The 12,677-nt window shown below is 33.1% G+C and overlaps 1 protein-coding gene across 1 annotated transcript in view; it reads left to right on the top strand.

The window, feature by feature from the left end:
- Window positions 1-12,677, top strand: part of LOC126878533 (oxysterol-binding protein-related protein 1) — a 159,361-nt gene that overhangs the window by 137,304 nt on the left and 9,380 nt on the right. The window contains exons 6-8 of the mRNA XM_050641293.1: window positions 2,363-2,585; window positions 6,641-6,763; window positions 6,884-7,092. Coding sequence (XP_050497250.1) covers window positions 2,363-2,585; window positions 6,641-6,763; window positions 6,884-7,092 — 555 coding nt within the window. The remainder of the gene's footprint in view (window positions 1-2,362; window positions 2,586-6,640; window positions 6,764-6,883; window positions 7,093-12,677) is intronic.

Here is a 12,677-nt window from a genome sequence, read left to right on the forward strand (position 1 = left end):
CACACGTGTCTCCCGGCTTCTGCTTATGTGGTTATTTCATTCGTTTATACAATGTACGTTACATTTTCTTCTGATGTTTTCACTCTTCCGATCTCTCAGCGTATTTCCTGTAATTCTTTTCAGTATTTTCATCTCTGCCGTTTCCAGTACTCTTGTTGTGGCTATACTGGGTTTTGTTTCTGATGCATAAGTCATTACTGCTCTTACACTGACTTTATAAATTATTAACTTCAGCTCAGTGTTAATATGTCGGTCAGCGTTACCACATTTAGTAGATTTCTACTTTTTTGGTAGATTTTTGACATTTCTGTAAGAATTCTAGTACGCAATATTTTTTAGTAGATTTTTGGTAGATTTCAACATTTTGTTATGAATAAAATGAAATTTGCTTTTTTTATTATTTATCATGTATTTATCACATTTTTAAATTAATTTTAAAGCTTTCTTGTTCCAAAAAAAGCTGACAACGTCGCTTTTCTTTCATCGTCATGAGCACATGTGAAACAGGAAACAACAAACAGACTTCCTTCGTCTTCGACTCTTACTTACTTTACTTTTTACTTCCTCTCCAGTCTCCAATTCCAATTTGTGCCTTGTATATACTCGTCTGGGTTGTTTGTTTGTTAGTAAACATATAAATATAAACATAACCTTTATTCAATAGAGGTCAATAGGTCAATATTATATTTATTTGGTGCTGTAAAATTATTGCATAAGTAGAATCTACTTACATTTCCAATTTAAGAATGTTTTAATTAGAATTTTAGACATTAATTCCTCAAGTAGAATTTACTTACATTTGTAATTTACAATTTAAGATTTTTTAAATTATAGCCAAAATGAAAATTTCATATGACAAATGACAGATAACTTTTACATGATGGCCGCTTTCGATTTTTAATCGATAGTTATCAATATTGAATAATTACTAAATCGGCAAAGTTTTGATTTGTTTTATATGGATATAATTACAAAATACTACGGAATTTCACTTTTTGACATAAATTTAATTAATAATTATGTTCATTTTGTACAATATTTTTAATAATTAACAAAAAAAAATTTAAGTTCACTCAAATAAATAATCGATTACTTCCATCAAATTCACATAAATTACTAGTATAGCTGTTGTTTTTATTATAAAAAAAAATCATAAATTATTTATACAAATATGTTAATAAAGTTTCAGTATACTTTAGTTTTTGATTTAGTAGATTTTAGTAGATTTTGGCCAAACATGCAGTAGATTTCGTAAATAAAATGTGGCAACGCTGTGTCGGATTCGCCATACAGTGATATTAAGGTATCCTGTCAGTCTATTTGCTTTTTGTACTTGATTTCTCACTTCTTTATCCAGGTCTCCGTAGCTGGGCAATATAATTCCCAGGTATTTTATTTCGATTATTTGTTCATTACTGATGCCACCAATTTCTATTTTACATGTGATTGGTTCTTTACTGATTACTATTTTTTTTAATTAGATAGTGAGGTTGTAATGAAATTGATTTCTAGACCTAGCTCCAGGATTTTTTCAAGTATAAAGTCAATGGGGATATAGTCAGATCAATAAGAGCATAGGTGGTTTGCTTAAAGAGTAGCGCTGGCTTCCCACGATCCGCACTATCGCGGACCAGCTCGCACCGTGGGAAGTGTCTCGTCCGTGGTCCGGTCCGAGCACAGACACAACTGTGCTGGTGGGTGTATCCGTCGAGATATCCGGTAAGATAAAAGATGCGGTATGGGTCCGTGCGACTGTTTTAACAGACGGCAAGTCAGAAGTTGTTCATTCGCTGACACAAGTAGTTGTCTGTGGTGTTGCTAAAGTGTGTTGCAGTGGTTTTCAGGAGTTTCTTTGCTAAAAACATGGAATGGAAGAACGAACTTATTTTTGATTTTTTAAATCTGTATCAAAATGAACAAACTTTATGGAATTCTACCTCTGCCACGTCAGAGCATAACAGGAACAATATATACGATGCATGGAACCGTATAAAGAATCAAGTAAATGATAGTACCGTTTAGATTAAAGAGTTTAAAAAAGAAGCGGGTTAAATCAAACACTACACAGACGGACCTACACAGACTGTCACGGACCATGGGAAGAGCTCTGTCTGCGGTACGTTGCCGTCCGTGGTCGTCGGTGCGTGATGATCCGTAGAATCGCAGACCGTGGGAAGGAGGTATAAGAATTTGTAGTAGTCCTTTTTTCTATGAGATTTTATAAGCAAAAATGTAAAAGAAAGCTATATTGCACTGTATTTCATTTACTCTCACTTTACTGGATGCATTTGACGTACCTAAACAATTTGAAAGAATTCTAAACTAATTCTTATATTTAATTTATATAATAAATAATTTTTAGCAATGAAAAGCTTTTATTCGTCTATGGAAAATGGTCGGACTATGTTAAGGTTACAGACTTAGATTCTTTTGACGAGTATGTTCGAGCACATCCCCTGCAGTTTGCGGGGCTTTCCGAAAACAAAAGTCCCGGTGCATCCCCGTCACGTTCTTCCAAAAAGGTGCTTCAAAAATTGAATAGCCTGAAAGTTAGTTCATTGAACAAATCGCAATCCACTTCAGAGGTAATCACAGTTTTGAAGTCAATACAGGTGAACCGAAATAAGAATAGACGTTGCGCGCTAGCAAATTTCAAATTACGGAAGGAACATTCAGATCATTAACAACCGTTTGGCTGTTTATGTGAATAGTATTACTATAGGGCTGATTCGCGACGTCGCACAGTGGTTCCAAATGCTGAAAACGTGGTCATGAGGTAAAATAAAAAGTCCCTATTTAGGGATTTTCATTTTTACAGTTGTTTTCTCATACTATCGTAAAGTCGTCATACGTAGGTATAATGATCAGACCGGATCTATTCTTACTCATAACTCCGGGACAAGTGAGCCATGTACGACACCGTATTTTGGTCGGCAGTGAAAGTTAAAAAGAACGCATGTATTGAAAACGCTGTAAAATGTTTTGTAGTTTATCAATTTTATTGCTAAAAAGCAGATTCTTCTTTTTTTAATTGTCTATTGATCTAAGATAAAAGTTAAAAATTATAGAGGCTATTTATTGGAATCAGATAGCAATCATATACAGACCAATGGTAACACGTCAAGGCCAATTGAAATACAACGAGGTGTCAGACAGGGTTGTGTGCTATCGCCCATAACGTCTACTCTGAGGTAATATTAGCGAACGCTTTATCGCACTCTTCAGAAGGAATCATGATAAACGGGCAAAGAGTAAATATGCTATGCAGATCACACGGTATTAATGACTAATTCGGACCATAGTCTACAGATACTGTTAAATAGGGTTACTGGGAGTTGTGAAAAAAATGGGAATGAAGATCAATGCTGTGAAACCCAAAGTTATGAAAATATCAAGAAACAAAAATTTACCCCTTCCAATATATGTGAACCACCAACAGCTTGAATACGTAAACCAATACAAATACACCCATACCTCGCTATACGGCCGCTCTTTATACGGCATTTCGCTATAAGGGCGCTCTTCAGTTAAGGCACGTTTTTGATTTACGGCCTAAAATGTTTCGCTATAACAGCCAAAAAACTTTTTTCGATGTTGATACATTTACATTATGGAAAATTGTATTAATTCGATTATGGAAAAAAATGGAAACATTATTGATTATTATATGAATTGAGGACAATAACAAACAGAGAATGCCAATAAGCCAAAAGAGGTGGTTGCTATTACGTGACTATTTCCAGTTGGATCCGGCGTCCTACAGGGCAGAGTCTTATACCTAGATACTGTACACACCGGACTTACCAACAATTTTTCAAACCACTACAGCTACATATGCAGATGACACAGCAGTGATGTCAGTACATCGGAACCCACGGACAGCTTCCCAACTTCTTCAACTAGCCTTCTTCAAACCTGAACAAGTGATTAACGTATACGAAACAGGGTTTTACTGAAAGCGAATGCCTGATCGCAAGTACATTTTATAAACCGAAAGCCTGGTTATATCTAAGATGTCTAAAGAACGATTAACATTGCTACTTAATGCAAATGCCACGAGTAATTTAAAGCTAAAACCAGTTAATATATTTTTGACCGAAAATCCAAGGCCTCTTAATGGATTATAAATAAAAATCAATTATCCGTCACATGGAGATCCAACAAGAAAGCTTGGATGACTAAGGCTACTTTTGAGTATTGGTTCAAAAATCACTTTTGTAGAGAAGCGAGATTTGCGAGACAATGGGTGGAATGCATAAAACGTAGTACCTGCTAATGCTTCAAGTATGTACTACATTTTTGAAGATTTTACTACACTTAAAAAGCATTAAATGCTTTGTAAGTGTAGTAAAATACTTACAAAGCATTTGTAAGTGTAATAATGCTGTATAAGTGTAGTAAAATCTTCAAAAATGTAGTACATACTTGAAGCATTAGCAGGTACTACGTTTTATGCATTCCACCCAATAACTTAAATAACAAAGCTTTGCCAATTTTGGATAAAGCACCAGGGCATCCTACTAAATTATCCGAACTATCTGAAGATGTCATGATTGAGTATATCAATCAGTTGATTTGGATAAAATAAAATGCCTCTCGAATGATAAACCATGTTACATATTTAAAAAATTTGGAACCGATTCCATTGAATTTGTATTAGAGTACTTGATTCCTTATACGGCTTTTCGCTCTGCGGCCAAGTTTCGTGGAACGTATCTAGGCCGTAAAGCGAGGTATGTGTGTACCTTGGTTGGTGGTTCAACAATCAACTTGATTATAAACAAGAAGTAAGAGCGAGAATAAAGGTAGCCCGACAATTATTATTATTTTGTAACAGTAGCATTAATATCAGCCTTAGATGTCGTTTTCTGCATTGCTATGTGTGGTCAATACTTTTGTATGGAACGGAGGCCTGGACACTCAAAATAACACTGATGAACAAGTTAGGAGCCTTTAAACTCTGGTTTTATAGAATAATTTTGAAAATACCTTGGACAACCCACACCGCCAACAAAAATGTTCTGAAGAGAATAGGTACAGATAGGGAACTGATAAAAATCAATAAAGTCAGAAAAATTCCTTGATCATCCAGGGCAAGATTGAAGGAAAACGGAGTCTCGGCAGGCGCCAGATTTCATGACTTAGAAATATGAGAGACTGGACCGGCCTTGATTCAATATCTTTGTTTAGAGCCGCATTGGACAGAGACAGATTTGCCAGTGTAGTCGCTAACCTCCGCTAAGAAGAAGAAGAATTTCAAAATAAATCAGTAAATATTTGTAAGAAACGTGGCAATTATGTAATTTAAGCCCCGAATGAATTCTGCATCCCTTCTCCAATTTGTGCGCAGCTCACGTCTATTCCTATATCGGTCGGATTATACCCAATAATAAAACAGTCATTTAATATATGTATCGTCGGTTAAGAGTCTATATCTGCTAAGTCCATGATCACATATTTCACAGGAGAGCATAAAAACTGTAGCGATCAAGAAAAAGTATTAAGTATTCAATTGGTCAAAAAGTGTACCTAATAGATTTACACTCTTAGAAGACGATATGCCATGTTGATGATGAAATTTCGTAATATGTAGTATACAGGGTGTTTCATTAAGAATGTCCAATCTCTGAGTTGTAGCTTCTAGAACTCAAAATATTAAGATTTAACCCAAATAAAATGTGGCTCCTGACTGAGTTACATGGTGTTTTATTTAAAAATTTAAAAACTATTTTACTCAGTATTTTAAAACTATTCGACGTATCCTTTTCATACTCAGCAATAAGTGTAGGTACTATACATCCTATGAAATTATGTTAAATAAACGTTTCTGGCTTTTACCAGCGGCGTACGACAGGGGACAGTGAATGGTTGACCATTCCCAAATTCTACGCCACTGGCGGAATTGCAATTTTTAGCGCAATTTTTCGATTCTCCTATACTACCCATGTAACGTACTCTTCACTCGTAACGATAAAGTCATTATTTTTCGAGATATTTGTTAAACGTGTAACGGCACAGATATTTTGATTAATGTATTGTGCCGCTTAATTTTAAACTTCAAATATCTCGAAAACTAATGATTTTATCGTTAATACTGAAGAGTATATTATTAGATATTTAAAATTAAAAATTAAGCGGCACATGTTTAACTTCAAATATCTCGAAAACTAATGAGTTTATCGTTACGAGTGAAGAGTATGTTATTTACATAGAGAGTATTGGAGAATCGAAAAATTGTGCTAAAATGGCAATTCCGCCAGTGACGTATAATTTGGGAAGGGTCAACCATTCACTGTCCCCTGTCTTACATCTCTGGTAATAGTGGTAATAGCCAGAAATGTTTATTTAACATAATTTCATAGGAGTGTATAGTAAATACTTATGTACACTTTCTGCCAAGTATGAAAAGGATACGTTGAATAGTTTTAAAATACCGAACAAAACTAGTTTTTTAATATTTTATATAAAACACCCTGTAATTCAGTAAGAAGCCATATTTTATTTAAGTGATTTTGGTTAAATCTTAATATTTTGAGGTCTATTATAGAATATACAACTCAGAGATTGGACATTCTTAATGAAACACCCTGTATATTAAACAAAATAAAAAGTGCTAGTCTCTATATCTTAATACTTTTAGGATGTTAGTCTACAAGAAATGCGTGATAATGCAATATGCCAAAATCATCACACGTATTTCATAGAAATTCCTAATTCAACACTTATCTGGGAATCTGATCGAAGGCCAGATCATACTTCAGATGTAAGTTTTCTAACAAAAAAAATCTTGTCTAGAAATTTTTTGTTATACATATTCTGATTTTTCCCCTTTTATCCACTAATTTCATATTCTCTCCAATGCATATACGTTTTTTGTTTGTAGTACTACAATTTTACCAATTTTGCGATGTCTTTAAATGAAATAGAGAATAGTGATCCCTTATGTCCCACTGATTCGAGACTTAGACCCGATATAAGGAAACTTGAACAAGGAGATATTGAGGGCGCAGCTACTGAAAAAACCAGATTGGAGGAGAAACAACGAGATGCGAATAAGAGCCGGAAGAGTAAGAAATCACCGGAGTGGAATCCAAGGAAAGTATAGAACTTTTTAATTTTTCTGATATGGTATATTGTTGTCATCTTTGAATCCTTTGTTATGAATGTTTATGGATTGCTTGTGATGTATTTGTTGTTTCCCTTCTTCAGTATTGTGAAATTATTTGTTTATAGATGACAATGGGTAATCTTTTTTTGTCAAAACCTTTGGTAGCAAGTTTTTTTCTTCCCGAAATATAAGTATTGTAGCGAGTTTAATAATTAAATAAAACCCACGGTTCGGATTTATATATGACTATTTATTTGTAACAAGTTTACAACTCAGAATTTATCTGACAACTTCTCTAAACTTAACATAATCGTTCCTCATATACTAAAATACGTTCTTCGAGAATCATCCGTGCCCATCTCTAAACATCGCGCTCTGGCTTCTGGCTACATACATAATACAATATTATATTCATAGTTAGATTTGAATAGTCCTTAGGAGGTGTGATCATAAATATAATTAATGAATAAGAGAACTTAAGTAATAAAAAAATATAACTGATGGGCTTCATGACTATCGCAGCTTTAACTTTTTTTATCATTTAACATATTACAATTTTATTGTTACCTTTATTTCATCGTCAGTACATGTATTATACAAGGTGTATAATAAATGTATTATATATAGGGTGGAAGGCCCTTATGGAATAAAATTATTTCTGTCCTTGTTTTAAAATTTTTTTAAAAACGCTGAAACCCGTTCAGTTTTATATATAAATGTAGGCTTTTTAAACCTAAATTAAAATTTAAACAGGGTTTATTTTTAATGGAACACCCTATATATTTTTATATTATTAAAAGCTACTTAACGGCCTGATTTCAACGACCCATATCATGTATGGTGTATTATGAATAATACAGGGTGAAATTTTGAAATTACAGTGTATGGAAACCACTTATGGAATAAAATTGTTTGTGTCCTTATTTTAGAAAATTATAAAAAACGCTAGGATACGTCAACTTTTCAATTTAGATATGCTCTCTTTAAACATTAATTAAAATATACGGGGTGATCCACACAAGTCTATCATAGTCCATGATCTTTAATTGTAATGAAACACCCTGTATATTTTTATGTTTTTCGAATTTGCTAAATAACTTCATCACAAAAAAGTGGTATAGGGCCTATTATGAATAATACAAGATGAAATTTTAAAATTATATAGGTTAAATTTTCGTCAATATATTAAATAGGTACCTAGGTACATAAAATTTTGAAATTATCTAATAATTTATCATACTTTAAATAATAGTAAAGTATGTATATAATAATGGTATTTTTAAAATTAGCTAAATAAAGACATATATTTTCTAAACTAAGTATAAATAATATTTATTTTTTTTTTGGTTTTGTGTTTTTAATATCTTGACGAAATTTATTAATAATTTAAAAATTTCACCTTTTCAAAATTTCACCTTGTATTATTCATAATGGACCCGAATACTACATTTTTTTTAGATGAAGTTATAAAGTAGCTTGTAAACACATAAAAATATATAGGGTGATCTATTAAAACTAAAGATCATGGACTATGCTGTACTTGCGTAAATCACCCTGTAAATCTAAATCTATGCTTGTAAAGCGCCCATTTAAATTTAAAAGTTGACCTGTTCCGGCATTTTTTATAATTTTTAAAATAAGAGCACAAACAATTTTATTCCATAAGTGGATTCCATAGTTATTAATTTCATCCTGTATTGTTCATAATTCACCCTACATGATATAGTTAGTTGAAATCAAGTTGTTAAGCAGCTTTTAAAAATATAAAAATATACAGGGTGTTCTATTAAAAATAAAGCTTATGGACTCTGTTTGACTTTTATGAATCACCCTGTAAATTTAAATTTGTGTTTAAAAAGTGCAGATATTTATTTAAAAATCGACGAGTATCAGCGTTTTTTATAATTTTTCGAAACAAGGACAGAAATTATTTTATTCTACAAGTGCCTTCCACACTGTATATTAGACGTATGTTGCCTAATAATAAAAAAATCATGTTTCTGATTGATTTTTATTATTAGAATATATTCTCAATAATTATATTTAATCCTACTAAAGAAAACAGCACTTCTAGAAAGTTTCACAACTGATATTAAAAGCTAAAATCTCCCAATCATAATGGCAATACATTCGAAATTTAACGGATCTACTCACAACGTGACGTCATGCGCGACCTGAACGAAATTAGGAACGCTACATATCATATCTTGGGTTATTGTATCATGATCGCGATATTGGAGTAATTCTATAGAATTTAGGCTCCGCCTACCAGACAACCGAGTGTCACCGTTAATTGTGGTCGGCCAAAAGTAACTGTTTCGTTACAGTATTTTAAACAGAGCAGGTGTTTTGGGCTCTTTCATATAATATTTGATAATTCTTTTTTTACGTTTACGTTGTAGTTAATGTTGATCCTCAAGAAACTTGATATAGACCAAAAAGACATAAGATGCATTGAAAACTTGTACTCGTATCAAACGGCACAGCTAAAAATAGACAATTCTACATCCAAACCCATACATATAAAAAGGGGTATTCGACAAGGATATGTGCTTTCCCCTCTTTTATTTAGCATTTATTCGGAAGCCATATTTCAAGAGTTTTTGGAAGATGCTGAGATGGGAATCACAGTGAATGGAGTATTGATCAATAACATACGATATGCTGATGATGCTGTCTTAATTTGTGACAACATAGTCGATCTTCAACAACTTGTCACTATAATCGGAGAATACAGTATGCAACTTGCATGGTGCTAGCATTGTGCTACAGTCTGAACAGTGGCGTAGCTAGCCCCACAGGGGCCCGATATCAAAGATTGTCGCGGGGCCCTTTTCCACCACTGATATGGCATAGTCACAGTATATAGAGGTTAGTGCTAAAAAAATGTTCAACAAAAGAAGCAAAAACGCTTGTATAGAATAGAATAGAAATATGTTTATTGTCACTGAAAGTTTTACAATTTACAAAGATTAGGAAAAAAACAATAACAAATAGAGTTTACTGAAATTACATAAGACGTCAATAGTATTACAAAATAAAAGATAATGAAATAAAACAAAACAATACAGAGTGTTTCATTATTAATTGGAAATAGTTTAATGTAGATTCCAGGGCTTAAAATATTAAGGGTTAACCTAAATCACCTACTCCGAAAATGCTTCCTAAGGGAGCTGGAGTTCTTTAGATGGTGACTTTTAATTAATTTTTTTAGATACCTCTAGAACACTTCTATTTGGAAAAACCAAAACTGGTAAGTACGTATATTTGTCTGCCAGAGATAAATCGATTTCATAAATTGCGAATTTCTAGTAGGTACCGGTTACAAGCGAGGGGTATAGAAGCAAAAGCAGCAATCTCCATATTTTCCCCAAATTGAGTTATTTCTACCATCTATATCTTTGTGTTCATATCTACAACTTCACAAAATATTGTGTAGCAAAACCCTCAATATCTTGTGCAAAAACAGCAATCTCCATCGGTCCGCTAATGGCTACACCGGCAATCTCCATTTGAAAATTCTCTTTCCTGAACAATTTGTCAAAGTGGAGATTGCTGGTTTTGCTTCTAGACCCCTCAAGCGTCCTTTTTGGGTAGGGCAACGGTTATTTTATCGCATAACTTTTTTGTCTTTGACTTTTAAGCTTTTTTGACACTGGATTATTAAATCATGAGATATTCTAGTACTCAAAGTTACTCTTACGTTAAGTCAGTAGAATACACCGTTTTCTAGAAAAATCCGTTTTGAATTTGAACAAAATTTGGAAAAAAATTCCAAAGAAAACGGTGTAGTTTACCGACTTAAAGCAAGAGTAACTTTTAGTACTAGAATACCTCATAATTTAATAATCTAGTGTCAAAAATACTTCAAAATTAAAGACACAAAATATGAGGCGATAAAATAACCGTTGACCTACCCAAAACGGACGCATCTGACCGGTATTACAAATTCGAAATTGATCAAAACGATTCAACTCTGGACTAAACGTACCAGTTTTCGTTTTTTGTTTTCATAATTTTTTGAAAATTTTTCTTAAATTAAAAAAACACAAAATTTTCAAATCGACATTTCTAGAAAACGGTGTATCCTACTGACTTAAATCAAGAGTACCTTTTATTACTAGAATTCCTCAAAATTTATTAATCCAGTGTCAAAAAGGCTTAAAAGTTAAAGACAAAAAGTTATGTGATAAAATAACCGTTGCCCTACCCAAAGCGGATGCCTATGACTGGTACTAGAAATTCGCAAATTATGGAGTCGATTTATCTCTGGAAGATAAATAGGCGTACCAGTTTTCGTTTCTCTAAATAGAAGCGTTTTGGAGGTATTTAAAAAAACTAACTACAAGACGCTTTCTTCAAAGAGCTCTAGTTCCTTTAGGAAGTATTTTCGGACTAGGTGATTTGGGTTAAATCATAATATTTTGAGCCCAAGAATCTACAGATAAATTATTTCAAATTATTAATGAAACACCCTGTATATTGCAAAATTTAAATAAATTGCAAATTGCATAATACAACCTTAGGAACTAATAAGTTCTGCGTTTAACACCCAAATATAGATAATAATAAATCTAAAAACTCTAATAAACCAAAATCGAACAATAGATTTGAATTGTTGAGACTCATTGTTTTAAAACAGGTTTAGTATTTTCAAGCCAAGGGTAAATGAACATTGAAAATGAAGGTAAACAAAGAAGCTCTGTACTTTAACGGCGTGCGACCGGTATACCTAAATATAATTTATAGATAAAGAACAGATTATACGAAAATATACGCAAACAATACATATAGTGTTTCAATGTTTCAAATGTTCAAAGCTAAAGCGATTACAAATATTCCAATTTGGCATTATACGTTATACAATGTCTCACACACAGCCAACGATGAATAGACAATAAAAAGTAGTTTAAAAACAAAAAAGCTCTGTAGTTATAGAAAGGCGAGAGGCAGAAAATAGATAGGTACCTGTACATACATGTAATTTATATATAGATAAAGAACCCATTTCACGAAAATGTCGATATCCATACAATATACACTGTTCAAAGCGTTTTATTAGTAAAATAATTTTGTAGAATATTTTGTTCAATTTTCTGAATGGAATTTTGTTTGGACATGTTACGCTGGAGCCTCTGAATGTCGGGGGCCCCGTATAATTGATACGGCTGATACGGCGGTAGCTACGCCTCTGAGTCTGAACAACACAGAAAGGATGAAGCTTTTCTCGAAGACGACGACGCAAAAACTGGGTTTTGTTCTGCAACAATATGTGCAGACCTGCCAACAATAAAAAAAAATGCTGTGGAGCACCCTATAAAAGTGATAATTTTGTCAGTCATTATCGGCAAGGGTACTGGACGTCTGTACGTAGTAAAATGAATGATACGGCAAGACCAGTACAAGACTGGTTTTAAATTTTATGCAAGATGGAGCTCCTTGCCATACAGCATGGTCTGTTAAAGCTTTACAGAAACTTTATCAGATTTGGCAGAAAAAAACATCCTTGTGTTGGATTGGCCGGGTAATAGCCTCGATATGAACTCCATCGAAAACTTTTGGGAGTAAA

This window comes from Diabrotica virgifera, chromosome 10 (assembly GCF_917563875.1).
Source record: "Diabrotica virgifera virgifera chromosome 10, PGI_DIABVI_V3a".
NCBI classification, from domain to species: Eukaryota; Metazoa; Arthropoda; class Insecta; order Coleoptera; family Chrysomelidae; genus Diabrotica; species Diabrotica virgifera.